We start from the raw sequence: 15,715 nt of genomic DNA, 5'->3' as shown, positions 1-15,715 counted from the left end.
TCTATCTCTCTCTCTGTCTGTCTGCAGTTCTGTGGAGCACAAGGAGAAGTGGCTTTTTCTCATCAAAAGGTAACCAGAAATGACGGATGACGATATTGTTCATTACTTCCTCTGATACTAATAGTCTATGGCTTGACTTCAGTAGCTTCAATAATGTGTTTAGTCTTGCTTGTGTTAAAGAAAGTATTGTTTTTTACGCTAACTTCCTCCTTCGTTCCTCTAGTCGAATAAACGAAGAGAAAGAGAAGGATGACCCCAAGACCATTCCTCTGAAGATATTTGCAAAGGACATTGGGAATTGTGCTTATGTAAGTACTGTTTATGTATGGGTGCTGGTGTGTGTGTGTGTTCCGTCATATGTGTGTGCATTTTTCTAATGTTTTTGTCTTCCCCCAGGCTAAGACTCTAGCTGTAAGTAATTCAGACAGCACCACTGATGTCATCCAAATGGCACTACAGCAGTTTGGCATTTTGGGCTGTGTGAAAGACCACCAGTTGTGGGTGAGCTCCATTAAAGATGACTCCCCCTACCCGCTCATTGGTGAGTTCAACTCCTTTACCCCACAGCCCTATTATGCTCACCTTAAACCCAGCCATATAGCTCTTGTTTAGTTTATGGCACAAGTTGACCCTAGTCAGTGGTCAAAGGAAACTTCTACAATACATACTCAGTACCTACTCAACCTACACTACCATTGAAAAGTTTGGGGTCACTTAGAAATGTCCTTGTTTTTGAAGAAAAAAAGCAATTTTTTTGTCCATTAAAATAACATCAAATTGATCAGAAATACAATGTAGACATTGTTAATGTTGTAAATGACTATTGTAGCTGGAAACTGCAGATTTTTAATGGAATATCTACATAGGCGTACAGAGGCCCATTATCAGCAACCACCACTTCTGTGTTGCAATGACACGTTGTGTTAGCTAATCCAAGTTTATCATTTTAAAAAGGCTAATTGATCATTAGAAAACCCCTTTGCAGTTATGTTAGCACAGCTGAAAACTGTTGTTCTAATTAAAGAAGCAATAAAACTGGCCTTCTTTAGACTAGTTGAGTATCTGGAGCATCAGCATTTGTGGGTTCGATTACAGGCTCAAAATGGCCAGAAACAAAGAACTTTCTTCTGAAACTCATCAGTCTATTCTTGTTCTGAGAAATGAAGACTGTTCCATGCGAGAAATTGCCAAGAAACTGAAGATCTGGTACAACGCTGTGTACTACTCCCTTCACAGAACAGCGCAAACTGGCTCTAACCGGAATAGAAAGAGGAGTGGGAGGCCCCAGTGCACAACTGAGCAAGAGGACAAGTACATCAGAGTGTCTAGTTTGAGAAACAGACACCTCACAAGTCCTCAACTGTCAGCTTCATTAAATAGTACCCGCAAAACACCAATGCCATTTTGTCTTTCATGTTGAAGAAACGGTCTATCACTCTGTCATACAGTACACGCCTTTATTTTTTGTTGTCGTAGTCTACCTGGCTGAAATGCTTTCTCGCTAGTCTAACTTCTATTCATGGGCAACGTTAGCTAGTTAACATTAGCCTTCTATATCTAGCTACATATTGAACTTCCATCCTCTCAGGCCAGGGGCACAACAATGTATGAATTAATGGTTGGATCAGAATCGGCGTTATAATCATTGGCCATTACGGAGAATTAAGTAAAACCACATTCCAAATCCCTATCTCCATCCATGGCTAATTTAGGAAAGGATCAATTTTAGCTAGCCACCGGAGGACAACAACACAACGAGATGAAACAATTCACATTTTTTGTCACTGACATATGCTCTCAATGGGATTTGATAGGAGTAATGCCAATCCAAGCTGGCTTCCCTTGACACTTTTTTTGGTGCGCCAGGACCATTCACAGTTGAGCTTGCTCAGTTTAGCTCAACGCTTATTGGCAACAAAAAAAAAGGCCAGATGCTCATAAGCCTCCCTTGCCTTCAACGCTATGATAGGTGGCAACAATGTCATACTCGTTTGGACCAGACAGCATCAGATAGATGGCCTACACGTAGAGAGACAGAAGGATGCTGTTTCGCTTGCTCTGATGCTTTCTCCTGTGAGAGATACATTCAGCCTCTTGCAAACAGAAGGACAATTATGAAACGAAATAATGAAATATAAAACATTATTTATATTTTTTTCTGGAAGCCTGGCCTCCCTTGGCATCCATGAATACATGCCACTGTACCTTCTCCAACCTTTTACTCTGGAGTCAAAAGTTGCTCTGTTTTATTTTGTTACTCAAAGAGGTATGTTCCTTCCGGTATTGACTTAACGATGAGGTAGATAAGAGACTAGCTGGGCGTACTGTAAACCTGGCCTAGTCACACCTCCAGTGAGACTCATGAACCCTGACCTCTAACATCTTGACCCTCTCCTCTATAACCCCACAGGGCACGAGTTTCCCTTCAGTATCAAGATGAGTCACATTCGGGATGGAGGAGGTGGTGGAGGGAAGGATGCAGTTCCTTCTCCAGAGGGCCAGGGGGCGATGCTGCTGGACCAGTGTCTCCCTCCAGACACCCAGTGCCAGTTCATCCTCAAGTCCCGCCGGGTGGGTCCCAAACAGGCTCTGCTCATAGGTAAGTGCCCCTTTACACACTGTGACCGACTCAACAGAAAGAAAGGGTTGCGTTTCCTTCAAAAAATGTGTCCCCTCCCCTTTGCCCTTGTTTACTTCATACCTCCTTTTTTTGTTGTTGCCTCAAATGTCTTTTATTCCATACTTTCAGAGAGAGTGAGAGAAAGAGCGAGAGAGGGAACATAGAGAGTGAACATAGAGAGTGTTTGTGAGAGAGTTTTCCACGAGGATCATTGAAGAGGCTCCACTGAATCAACCACAAGCCTTCCTTTAGATTCCTGTCTGTCACTGTCAAGTTCTTACATAAGCCTCCATTTAAAATCAATACCCTCCCCTACCCGCTACATCAGCCTAATTATTTCAATATAACAAGTGCTTTTTGAGGTTGGTTCCATTTCGGGTTTGATTATAAATAACATTATGATGTAAATTGAATGCTGTAACAACCCAGAATAAAAAAATGCATAAAAGTTCCATGATGGTAGTGACTGCCCATTCTTCACATTACTTTTCTTTAAGAAAATATTTCAGTTGTTTACATGTTTGATTTTGATGACTTTATTTCATTTCAGGTCATCTCATCTCTATAGAGCTGCTGTCTGACAAAATCACTATTTTAGTAGTTCTTTAAAGTAAATAAAGCATACTTTTATGACTGCTGAATACCAACTATTAATCACTTAGATCATGTATTTTCAGGTAGAGGTACCTTGCGAAACAACTGCTCTCTTTCCCTCTCCATCACACATTCTTCTGTCTCTTCTCCATCTTCATGTCTGCCCCATTTTAACATAACATAGCAGGCATAAACGAAACACACAGACCGGACAAGTAGGCGCGCAATGGATTATGGTCATTGTATTTAATTACCACGTTTTCTGCGCTAAACTATGTAGAATATTGGCCTGTTGGAAACTACAACTCCCTACTACATCGCACAGTTCGGTCTTGATCTGATTTATCTCTGGAGAAACTGTGCAATGTGTGCATTGAGCTCACAGAAAAAACACAAACAAAATGGAATTCAAATAATTGAACCGACTTTGGACAATTAGTTGTTTAATAATTTATATATTTTTATGATATTTTGGTTAATTGCTTAGCACTAGTTTTATAAGTGTGCACGTGTGTGTGTGTATGCTAATAGGGTGTGTCAGAGGGTGTCCAACTGGACTGAGGGTGTCACGGATAGATTTGGGGGTCAATTCTGTCATAACACAATCATTGTTTACTGATACATCTAGAAACCAGAGGTTTTTATTGGCTAGGAGAGAAATATGGCATCTGTTTAGCAACAACCCAACATGGATCCATTCAACTCCATAAAAGGATCAAAACATTGCTCACACAACCAGCCCTCTCTCTCTCTCTCTCTCTCTCTTGATCTCTCTCGATCTCTTGCTCTCTCTGTCTCTCTCCCTCCCTCGTTCCCTTTCTCTCTTCAAAATATCCCCCCTCCAAGATTTCTCACACTGGCATATAATGATGCAATGTGTGTTTTACAACTTTATCAACTTGGGCCAGTTAAATAACGTTGGAGCGGCTCTGTAACAATGTTGTTTTGGATTTGGCTTCCAAAATGTAATTGAGTGTAAAGCTACAGTGGATTGTTAATATTCAGTTTTGATCGGACAGGGCCCTGGGCAGCTAGGGGTGTTGTGCCACTAATGTGGAAGGGCTTTTTATTGACCCCCCACCCACACAAACACAGCATAAGCTGTGCTTCACACACATTGAATGTTTTTTTTACAGAAAGGCCAAGTAGACAGACACACAGTGACACACTGGTACAAACAGATACACACACACACCACACACACACACACAAGCAACGTAAGAACAGACATCATGTCTCCACCGTAACTCAAACAAACACACAGACAGAGGGTTCTTAGTCTTTTAGACACACACACACACACACACACACACACACACACACACACACACACACACACACACCACACACACACACACACACACACACACACACACACACACACACACACACACAGAGTGCATAACATATGAACACTCACAGACCCACAGCTTCTTAACATGATCTACCCAGTCTCAGAAACATGGTTTTACTAAACACACACACACTCTCTCTCTCTCCAGACAGACCTCCCCACCCCCACCCTTCAGACCCCTCTCTAGTCATGTCTCTTTCTGAATCAATGCCTCTTTCTCTCTCTCTCTCTCTCTCTCTCTCTCTCTCTCTCTCTCTCTCTCTCTCTCTTTCTCTCGCTCTCTCGCTCTCACTCTCTCTCCTTCTCTATCTTTTCCCCTTCCTCTGCTCTTTCCAAACAACTTCCACTCTTCAACTATTTCCCCCTCTCTTCCTCTCGTTGTGTTTTATTGAGCAGTAGGCCCTACTTAATGTTGAAATAATGTCTTAAATGTTGGAATAACCCCCCCCCCCTCTCTCTCTGCAGAGCCAGGCCAGAAATCCTTTAAGAGGAAGAGGTCGTTGATTAACTGGGCCTTCTGGAGGGGTTCCAGTAGCCAGCTGGACAGTGTCCCCCTGTCCCCCACCTCCCTGTCCCCTACCCTGGGATGCCTGTTCGGACGGTCTCTCAGTTCCATCTGCCCTCCTGACCACACCCTGCCCAAACCTGTCATGGACATGCTGGTCTTTCTGTACCAGGAGGGTCCCTATACCAGGGGTATATTCCGTCGCTCTGCAGGAGCCAAAGCCTGCAGAGAGCTGAGAGACAGACTGGACAATGGGACAGAGGACACACACACACTTACACATGAGTCTGTGTTTGTTACTGCTGCAGTCTTCAAGGTAGGACAGTACACACACACACACACACACACACACACACACACACACACACACACACACACACACACACACACACACACACACACACACACACACACACACCAGGGTCCGTGTGGATTAATCAGAGTTGAAAGGTTCTAGCCAGACTTGTCAGTAGCCAGACTTGTCAGATCAGATATATTGACACATCAGAGAGAGGTTTGAAGGATCGGTTTCATCCTGCTTCAACGATACACATCAGAATAATTCACTGCACAGAGCTAACACAGCTGCACCCTCACATACACATATTCACCACAGTACCTAGTGTGTGTGTGTGTGTGTGTGTGTGTTGAAATCCCCATAGAAAGTCTTAGACAGACAGAAAGAAATGAAGTGATTGGAGCGAAGAGAAAGCTCAGGTAGAAAAACACTCAATTCAATGCACATGTTGGAAGGTTGGTGCCAATGGCTTTACTGGAAACTTGTAGCTGTATTAGATCAGGTAGAACAGAACACAGAGAGAGAGAGCGAGAGAGAGAACACATGCTGCTGTTCAGTTAGCTATATTACTATACCCACTCCAACCAACAAACTAATAACAAGTGAGCTGACAAACAAACGAGTGAAAAGGGCTAGATTGCTTCTGTAAAAACACATTGAATTACACAGCCTCTTTCATGGCATTCCATTCTATTTTACATGCCATGTTTTCAGGATCCGTATTAACTCCACTGAAGAGAAGCATATGTGGTGATGGTAAAGGTAAAGGGTGTTCTAACATATAATGTGTCCCTGTGGTTGTGACCCAACAGGACTTCCTGCGGAACGTTCCGGGCAGTCTGCTGTGTGTGAATCTGTATGAGCAGTGGGTTGCAGTGATGGAGCAAGAGGAGGAAGAGCAGAGGATGCAAGCCATCCACAGGTACTGGCATTCCCTGTAACGCACCTTTACAAACACTTACACACAGTGAAAACAAAGCTGCTGTGTAGGGGTGGCACAGGGAGAGAGAAGGAAAGAAAATGGGCGGGAAAAGCTGTTTTGATCCAGAGGCATGAAAATAAAGTCCTTCTCAGGCCAAGAGGAAAAAAAGAACATAAAAGAAACAATGAAAATCTGAAGAATTATTTTCCAGAAGACTCTTAGCCAAACAATAACACAACACAACTCATCTGATGTCTTCTCTGGGAAGAAACTGTTCCCAGGAATGTGACAAACTCTACAATCTGCTGGATTCCCAGAGGATGTAGCAATGTATTTGTGTGTGTAGAATATGAAAATGTATGCGCGTACTACTGTAAATGGCTAAAATGTAAATGTTTGTGAGGGGGGGGGATGTGTCTGATGTTGTGTATTCATCACTGATTATTTTGTCTGTTCTCACCCCACCCCCCACCTCAGGTTGGTCCATCTTCTGCCCAGTGAGAACCTGTTGCTACTCAGACATGTGGTTGCCGTGCTCCACTGTATCCAAGGCAACGCAGACGACAACCAGATGAATGCCTTCAACCTGTCGGTGTGCATCGCTCCCAGCATGCTGTGGACCCCGGCCCCCTGTAGCCCAGAGGGGGAGGCCACCAAGAAGGTGAGACTGGACCTAAAAACTATTTTTAAGGTTTCCCTCTCTGTTAAGTTACTCTTTATATTTCTTCATTTTATTTTAATGTCTTCTTTCGAACACATAATTGTACCATACTTTCAAAGTGTATCAAATCAAATCAAATGTATTTATATAGCCCTTCGTACATCAGCTGATATCTCAAAGTGCTGTACAGAAACCCAGCCTAAAACCCCAAACAGCAAGCAATGCATGTGAAAGAAGCACTGTGGCTAGGAAAAACTCCCTAGGAAAAACTCCCTAGAAAGCCCAAAAACCTAGGAAGAAACCTAGAGAGGAACCAGGCTATGAGGGGTGGCCAGTCCTCTTCTGGCTGTGCCAGGTGGATATTATAACAGAACATGGTCAAGATGTTAAAATGTTCATAAATGACCAGCATGGTCAAATAATAATAATCATAGTAGTTGTCGAGGGTGCAACAAGCACGTCCGGTGAACAGGTCAGGGTTCCATAGCCGCAGGCAGAACAGTTGAAACTGGAGCAGCAGCACGGCCAGGTGGACTGGGGACAGCAAGGAGTCATCATGCCAGGTAGTACTGAGGCATGGTCCTAGGGCTCAGGTCCTCCGAGAGAAAGAAAGAAAGAGAGAAAGAGAGAATTAGAGAGAGTATATTTAAATTCACACAGGACACCGGATAAGACAAGAGAAATACTCCAGATGTAACAGACTGACCCTAGCCCCCCAACACATAAACTACTGCAGCATAAATACTGGAGGCTGAGACAGGAGGGATCAGAAGACACTGTGGCCCCATCCGTATGTGTATTACTACATAATATTGATGTCAATAGGAGATTTGGGTGAAAGTGAGTTGCTCACGTGTACTTCCAGTTACATTTCCAGTTAAGGACAAGGGCCACATACATTACATACATACATACATACATACATACATACATACATACATACATACATACATACATACATACATACATACATACATACATACATACATACATACATACATACATACAAACAAACAAACAAACAAACAAACAATGTTCCCTCAAATCTTTTCCAGCACTGAGCAAATTTCACGTCTGCTGAGTGCAAACTGAGGCTGTACCCCCTTTAAATTACAGTTTTAACAGTAGCAATATAGGCTACTGTGGCTATTTGATCACAATCTAGGCCTACCAGAGTGGCCAATCATCAAAAACAATGGAGAAAATGCATCCCATAACATTTTAACACGTAAATAGCTGTTCTGTCATTCAGTTTACAGTAGCAGCCAATGTGTTCAATGTAGGCCTACATTCCATGAGACTTTTGAAAATAAATATGCAGGGCTTGACATTAACCTGTTTATCCACTTGTCCTTCAGACAAGAAGGTGACTGAAAATGCTGTTGTGTTGTTTGATGCAAGAAACCACTTTACAAAATAAAATGCATTATTATTATCAAACCATTATTACAGAGAATCAGCCAAATTATTCTACTCTCTGCCTATTGGCTACTCAGCTCTCAAAAGACAACACTGCCCCTTTAAGACAAAAAAAGCTCTTTACCTGACTCCCTTTTCAATGTCTAGAAATGTACATGTTTTGTGCTCTTGTAGGATGCAATTACTCCCTAATTGTTGACTATAAATGATCTATAACTGGGCTAATAACTCACTAACTAGTAAAGCATATTAACAAATGTGCACACGTGGTTACATGCAGCTCTTGCTTTGATCTCAAAACAAGCACATCTACTCATGACCGCTCATGCTGTAAACACAGTCCAGTTCAAAGTGAATAGCACAAATTCATATATGGTAATTATCTATTTCCATATAGGCCTACTGCAGCTCTGATTGTTTATGCCGCACTGGTCTGTATATATTAGGGGCTGAGTAGTGTGTGTCAATGCAATAGTATCCTACTCGGATGCGTTCTGCCTACAACAAAATCTCTTGCATAGTTCGTTTTGTTTTGTTTGAAAGTGACTAATATTGTGTTGATTCGATCACAATTGCCACAGTAAAGGGAAATGTTGATAGTGTTAACAGGGAAAACTCTAGAGCAGTGCTTAGCAAACTTTTCGGAGTCAAGATCACTTTCTGAGTCAAAAGGCAAGCCGAGATTTTTTTCTATTACATGACTTAAAAAACGTAGGTCTATGCAACATTAACCAATTAAAAACAGTACTGTAGCAATGAGGTTTGTGCAGTAAGCTATAGGCCTAATATATATCACCGCATATTAGCTTTGCTTGAATTCAGCATACATCTAAATAATGAGATTTTTATTTTACTGGGCTGATGGTGCCTGCATCTGATGGTCAGTCTCAGTGGAGGGAGAGAGCAGCAGATTGAGGTTCCGCCTCTCAATGTCCGTCCACTCTCCCTTTCCGCCGCTGACACTGACCAAAAAGGGACACCATCTTCCAGTTGATGGAAAAACTCGAGTCTCACAGCATTATTTCTGCCTCATGCACAAATTCATGTTGTTACTCCTATGAGAAAAGTGAAATATTCCTTGATATTAAAAAGACCCAAGCCGCTAACAATGCAAGCCTACAGGTACACTTTCCTACTCATTCATTACTGTTGCAGTGCTTGTTGTAGTGGAAATAGGAAGAATGCAAATTCTATGGCTCATAAAAGTGTTGAATACAGTGTTGACAGTGCTGAGTAAGGACTTAAACATGAACTCACTCATAAAAACAGCATCTGCTGTATTTGTTGACAGTCTCTCTCTAGTCATGGTTTTAAACTTTTTGAAATCTCACAGTATCAACTTTGCTGTAGCTTTCTTTCATGCCGCTATGTTACAGAAGACACGGTCATCTGAGCCATCTGATTGGCCAGCGGTAGGCCTATAGTGCACTTGATTTGCTCTCTGGGCCTGCCAGGAAGGCAGAGTTTGTACCTTCAAACACATGAAATGGTTCAAAATAGCAACAGTTCACCACCCGCCGCGCAGGGCAGCTGAATTTGATGCACCTACCCACAACAGCCCGAGACTAATAAAAAAATAATAGGAACATGTGACCACTGGTCTAGAAAGTTTAGTGAAATTCAATCTCGTTCTCCTCTCTATGGGCTGATATTTCTGCTTGGCAGTCCCAGGGCTACTGCGCGGCCGCACAAGTGTGCAGTTTAGAGGGAACGTTACATACATACTCACATACTCACACACATACACACATACATACATACACACATACATACTGTACACCTAAGGGTCTGGCGGGCTGAGGCTAGGGACCAGGACAGGGTGTAAAGGAAAGATATACTGTTGCCACCTAGCTGTCTGACGAAGCAAGATGTCCAATGGAAGAACAACCAGCAGTGAGGAGTTAGAGAGTAGAGAGTGTTTCAATCTCCTGCTTCAGTAGGAGCCGCATGCTGGGCTATACTATATACGTTTCCTCTTTAAACCTGGACTGACCTACTCCTTTTACATTTCTCTAGTCACAGGTTTTCAATCTCTGTACTGACACACACACACTTGAGATCACGGTGACACATAACAAATGTGAAATTCGTACCCTGACAGAAAAGCTTGACATTTTATGATAACTTACTCACAAGGAGACTGTAAATATCTGAATTGACACAGCAGTTCACAGTCCTAACCCTACCACAAGACTACAAGACTGTAGCCAACCATGCAAGCCCTGAAATGATTGAGTTCACCACCAGTGGCCCCAGATGTATTGTAAGTTAATAATAAGCAAGAATAAGTCATAATGTCTTTAATAGTCTCTAATTTTATGGTCGATTTGGACACATTGTTGTTGAAACACAATCAATCTGGGTGTTTCCAGATCTTTCTCTCTCCTTGTCAAATGTGTGTTTGTTTCTGGTGAGGCTAGGGCCTGTTGAGGTTCACTGGGAAAAAATCCAAAGCATTTCCTACAGATTCCTGAGGGCGAGTGTGTTTTCACAAACCCGCCACGCTAAAACACTCCTTTCTGTCTTCACACACTCACACACACACACACACACACACACACACACACACACACACACACACACACACACACACACACACACACACACACACACACACACACACACACACACACTTTATTTCTGTTTGTTTGTATGTGTGGCCCCAGCGCCTCTGAAGGGGAAAAATGTGATATTTCGACATTCCCCTGGTTGGTCACGGTCTCACAAGGAGCCAAGTCAAACTGGGCTGGCGTGGGTCTGGTCTCTAACGGCACTGGGCGGTCTGGAACACTGCTCTCCTTCCACTTGACACGCAAACCCTTATTTTCCTCCACTTCCGCTCCCTTTTCCACCACAGTTCTAATTTAGATGTTTGTGGCTCCTACAGACATGTTAGTCTCTGAGTGGCCTGAGTAAATATTGTGTGCTGTGTTTGTCAGAAAAGGTGGCGGAGATACACATACTAATTTAGCTTTTGAACGATTGAGAAAAGCTTACCCCAGAAAAAGTCCCCCTACACCTTCACAGATGTTGATAGGTTCTGGATGAATGAGTGAGTTTCTAGATGTTTCCTCAGTGGGTTGAATAGGCAGCCCCTCTGATGGACAGATCCAGGCTAAATACAGGGAGAGACGCAAGGAAGGAAGGAGGGAGCGAGAGAAGCCTTTTTCCCTAGCTGGAGTTCTGTTGTGTTGGACTAGCTTGTGAAATTCTTAGCCAAGCTCATGCAGTCCATTCACTCCCATAGCCCTCTGAACACAGGCGTGTAACACAGGCTGACAGACATATGGTGAAAACCATGACATACACATCTGGCCCAACAACACACAGATAGGCCCCATGTTTGTCTCCTTCATATTTCCATAACCTCATTCTGCCTGTAGACTCTCCATAAGGGAAGCTAACAAAAACAACACATTTATAAACACTGTTTTTTTAAACAGTCAGCTTTGCCCTAGGGAAACGTTCAAATCCCAGACTGGAACTGACTGTTTGGGAGTATGGCTGACATTTTGTGTTTCAGATTTGGAGGTTTATACTGTGTAACTTGGGTTTAATTAATGTTTGATATGTTTGTAAACATCTGGGAACAGACAAGATTCTTTCTCAGATTTTTTTTTCTGAAGTCTACTTAAATTGTGATTCTCATTTTAGAAAAAGGAGTTCAGACGATTTACATTATGTCAATTTTGATCAGCTATATGTGGCCAGTAAGAAAGTTGTCAAGACTTTACATCTCTTATACCAGGGAAACTACCTGTGAAATAACCTTTAACTTGCAGTCTTAATCTAGGACCAGTCATTGACTTGTGTGACTGGGGTGTAACCAGGTCTATGATCTGTTCCTAGGTCTGTGAGCTTGTCCGGTTCCTGATTGAGAACTGCAGGAAGGTCCTGGGAGATGACGTCCCCTCTCTGTTTAGTGGATTCCCTCAGAAGAGCAATAGCAGCGACCATGGATCAGGTAAACAAAGTCTTAATGTATTCACTGAAGAAATAACATCTAATTGCAAATTATATTGTACAGTGCTCTAAATAAATGCTGTTAGTTTTGGTTGGAGAAAACGTCATAAGATAAAGTTGGATAGGGACAGAGGGAGAGGGAGGAAGAGAGGTCCCAAACCAAGCAGAACTGAAATGACACAGAGGTGGTGTCATTTGCCACGGGACTTCACAAGGGTTTAGAAAGTTCATGAGTGTGTGTGTGTTTATGGCAAGACAGTGGTTCTGTGTATTGTAGATATTATCATCATTATAGAGTAGATTAACCCTGACTAGCTTGTGTGTGTGTGTGTGTGTGTGTGTGTGTGTGTGTGTGTGTGTGTGTGTGTGTGTGTGTGTGTGTGTGTGTGTGTGTGTGTGTGTGTGTGTGTGTGTGTGTGTGTGTGTGTGTGTGTGTGTGTGTGTGTGTGTGTGTGTGTGTGCGTGCGTGCGTGCAGTGTTCTCTCAGACCTCTCTATAGGTCATTGTCTCTGTGAGGTCTGCTGATTGGGGTCACTATATTGACCTCATTCATTAAAGTGATTAGTACACTCTCAGACACTCATTAACACACCAGTCAATTTCCTCTTCTCCCCTAAACCAGGGGTAGGCAACTAGATTCAGCCGCGGGACAATTTTTGTTGGAGCGGCTGGTCGGTGGCGGAGCATAATTATAATAATTTGTACACTGCAAATTGACCACAACTAAGCACAAAAATGAGATCACACGATCATTTATCTAAATTGACCACAACTAACCCCAAAAAGAGATCACACGATCATTTATCTAAATTGACCACAACTAACCCAAAAAGAGATTACACGATAATGTATTTTTTTCTATTTGTGAGAATACTTGCAAACATATTTCCTAAATTAAACCCATTTTTTGCAAAATTCCTGGTGATTTTAAAGTATTTTTATTACCAAAAACTCACCCCAGGTTGAAAATGGTGAAAGCCCTCAATGGCACCCATGCTATAACAGCCTTTTGGCCACTAGAGGACTCTATCATTCTTTATGACCTAAACCAACCTCTATGAATGGCAACTGTATGCTAGGGACTACGACAGCACTTTGCGCTTGTTTTCAAACCCTGTGTCTATCTAATGAAATGGAGGTTTGTTCAAACTCTCTCTTTCTCCATTTCCCTCCACCCCAGCTTTATTGGCATGATAGTCAGTCAGTGCAACATTTCCAAAGCAAGGACATAGGAACATATGAAATCCATAACAGGGAAGGAATAATATAATCAAAATGGATTGCATGTCAAAACAATAATTTTAGCATATTAACTCTCTCCCTCTCTCCGCTTCTCTCTTTTCCTCTCTCCTTTCCTCTGAAGATGTGTCCTCTTTCCAGATGAATGACTCGTCCTATGACAGTCTGGAGAACGAGTTAAACGAGGACCCAGAGTCGCCCTTCCAGGAGTCCCACCCTCTGAGAGACAAGGCCAAGCCTGACAGCTGCAGCAGAGACTCTGTCATCACCCTGAGTGACTGTGACCCCGACCCTGACCCTGAGGCTGAGGCTGACCTCCTACATATTCCCCCACTTGCCAGACCAAGAAAGTTCACCCCCGCCCTACGGCAACCACGCCCACGCCAGTGCTATGTCCAATCACAGGGCCCTCGGAGGTTACGACGCAGCTCAGAGCCTGCCATCGGACACACCCCCGGAGCACTGATCATCCAATCGGATAAGCACCATTTGGCGTCTCGTAAAGCGAGCTATGACGCGGCGATGGAGGGAGAGGAAGAGGAGGAGGAGGAGGATGAAGTGTTTCAGGGGCTCAGGGCTCTGCAGCTGAAAGACAAAGTGATCGCAGGTGGAGAAAGAGGAGGGGTTGGAACTCTCGGGCAGAGGAAGCTGAAACACACCCCACCCTCTCCTTTACGATTGGATGCCAGCTGCTCTAGCCTGTCCTCCCCAGCAACCTCCCCCACAGGCTCCTCCCTCAGCTCCTTAGACTCCGCCTTCTCCCAGTATTCCACAGACTATGTCACCAGCGCCGGCTTCCTGTTGGCTGAGTCTTCCCCCCGCTCCCCCCTTTCACCCCGCTCCCCCCAGTGCTCACCCCCAAAGAGAGACACAGTGGACTGGAGTGAAAGCCAGCCCCCTCATTCCTCCCGGACACCCTGTACCCACCACGGACTGCACCCCAACACCTGGCTCAAGAGGAACCTCCGACTGTCACTACGGCAACCCGACAATGGACACCTGGAGGAGGAAGTGGGGAAGGGGAAAGGGGTTAGCCTCCCAAAAGCCTCCGAGGGTAAAGGTGTAGAGGTGACCACCAAGAGGAGGTCCATCAGCCCTCCATCCTACCAGCAGGCTATCCTGCAGCTGCAGAAGAGTAGGTCTCCCTTCTACAGAGGCACAGAGAAACCCCTTACTGTCAGAGAGCTACAGCTGCTGCATGACCAGGCCTGCAATGCCACCCACAGACCCCCCACAGGACGTGACGTCACCCAGCGGCCCACTGGAACAGGAAGTGAGGTCATCCAGCCTCCTCAGGATGTGTTCTATGGACAGAGTGGCTCAACACTAACCCTCCAGAGGCAGAAGTCTCACTCCCTCACCCTGGCCATGGAGGCTGGCCGCAAGGTCCTCACCCTGCCTCGCAGAGCCTCTGAGCCCTCCATGGTGACAGACGCAGCCTCCAGCCTCACCCTGGAAAGGCCCTGGGTCAAGTCACAGACTCACGGGGTCAAAGGTCAGCAGCTCCCTGAGAGCAGACTTAGAGTGTCTGACATTGAGCCGCAGCGCAACGGAGCAGGCCCAAACTCAGAGCAACGCTTCTGCCTCTCTCCCTCCGCCACGCGGGCAGTGAGGGACTACTTTTCCTCACAGGGGCGGGCGGATTCAGGCGAGTGCCTGCAGAGGAGTCAGGAGGTCGCTCTGGCCCTTGTCCAGGGGAAGAGGGAGTGGCAAAGCAGGAAGTGTAGCGACCCTTGCGTGGACGACTTTGACCAAATGTTCTTTGCAGAGGAGTCTTACGTTTAAAAGGACTTTTAAGAGACTCTGGGCTTGTTTTATATGGCTGGTCAATGTTTGTAGCATATCGTTTTTATGTTGTCATATATGTACAGTTATTTTCCCTTGGCCATGGTAGATGCAGTTGTTTGGTTGTGCTGGAGCTTTTCTTCCATATCTCTGGGAATCAACGACAGGTATAGGTCTATATTTATGTTCATATGCTTTGATATAGTGTTGTGCGAGCTGTAAGAAATCAAATGTGTATTTTTGTACATGATGCCAATACTGCTGCTGTCCTATAGAGTATATTTGCTACAGAATGCACCATTTGTATATTATGTACGTACATGTAACTGCCAAATAAAGGAAACACTTGATGAAA

The 15,715-nt window shown here is 44.1% G+C and overlaps 1 protein-coding gene across 2 annotated transcripts in view; it reads left to right on the top strand.

The window, feature by feature from the left end:
• The window catches only part of LOC106582090 (rho GTPase-activating protein 20), a 78,799-nt gene extending 63,084 nt beyond the window's left edge, over positions 1-15,715 (top strand). For both annotated transcript variants that reach the window (XM_045704660.2, XM_082967096.1), the window contains exons 5-13: positions 28-69; positions 224-308; positions 397-541; positions 2,411-2,599; positions 5,034-5,389; positions 6,184-6,293; positions 6,771-6,954; positions 12,223-12,337; positions 13,700-15,715. In XM_045704660.2, the coding sequence (XP_045560616.2) occupies positions 28-69; positions 224-308; positions 397-541; positions 2,411-2,599; positions 5,034-5,389; positions 6,184-6,293; positions 6,771-6,954; positions 12,223-12,337; positions 13,700-15,360 (2,887 nt within the window). In that variant the 3' untranslated portion in view covers positions 15,361-15,715. The remainder of the gene's footprint in view (positions 1-27; positions 70-223; positions 309-396; positions 542-2,410; positions 2,600-5,033; positions 5,390-6,183; positions 6,294-6,770; positions 6,955-12,222; positions 12,338-13,699) is intronic.

The sequence above is a fragment of the Salmo salar genome, chromosome 21, assembly GCF_965601325.2.
Source record: "Salmo salar chromosome 21, fSalSal1, whole genome shotgun sequence".
In the NCBI taxonomy this organism is placed as follows: Eukaryota; Metazoa; Chordata; class Actinopteri; order Salmoniformes; family Salmonidae; genus Salmo; species Salmo salar.
Note: the sequence above shows the minus strand (reverse complement) of the source record. Positions and strands in the feature narration are given on the sequence as shown.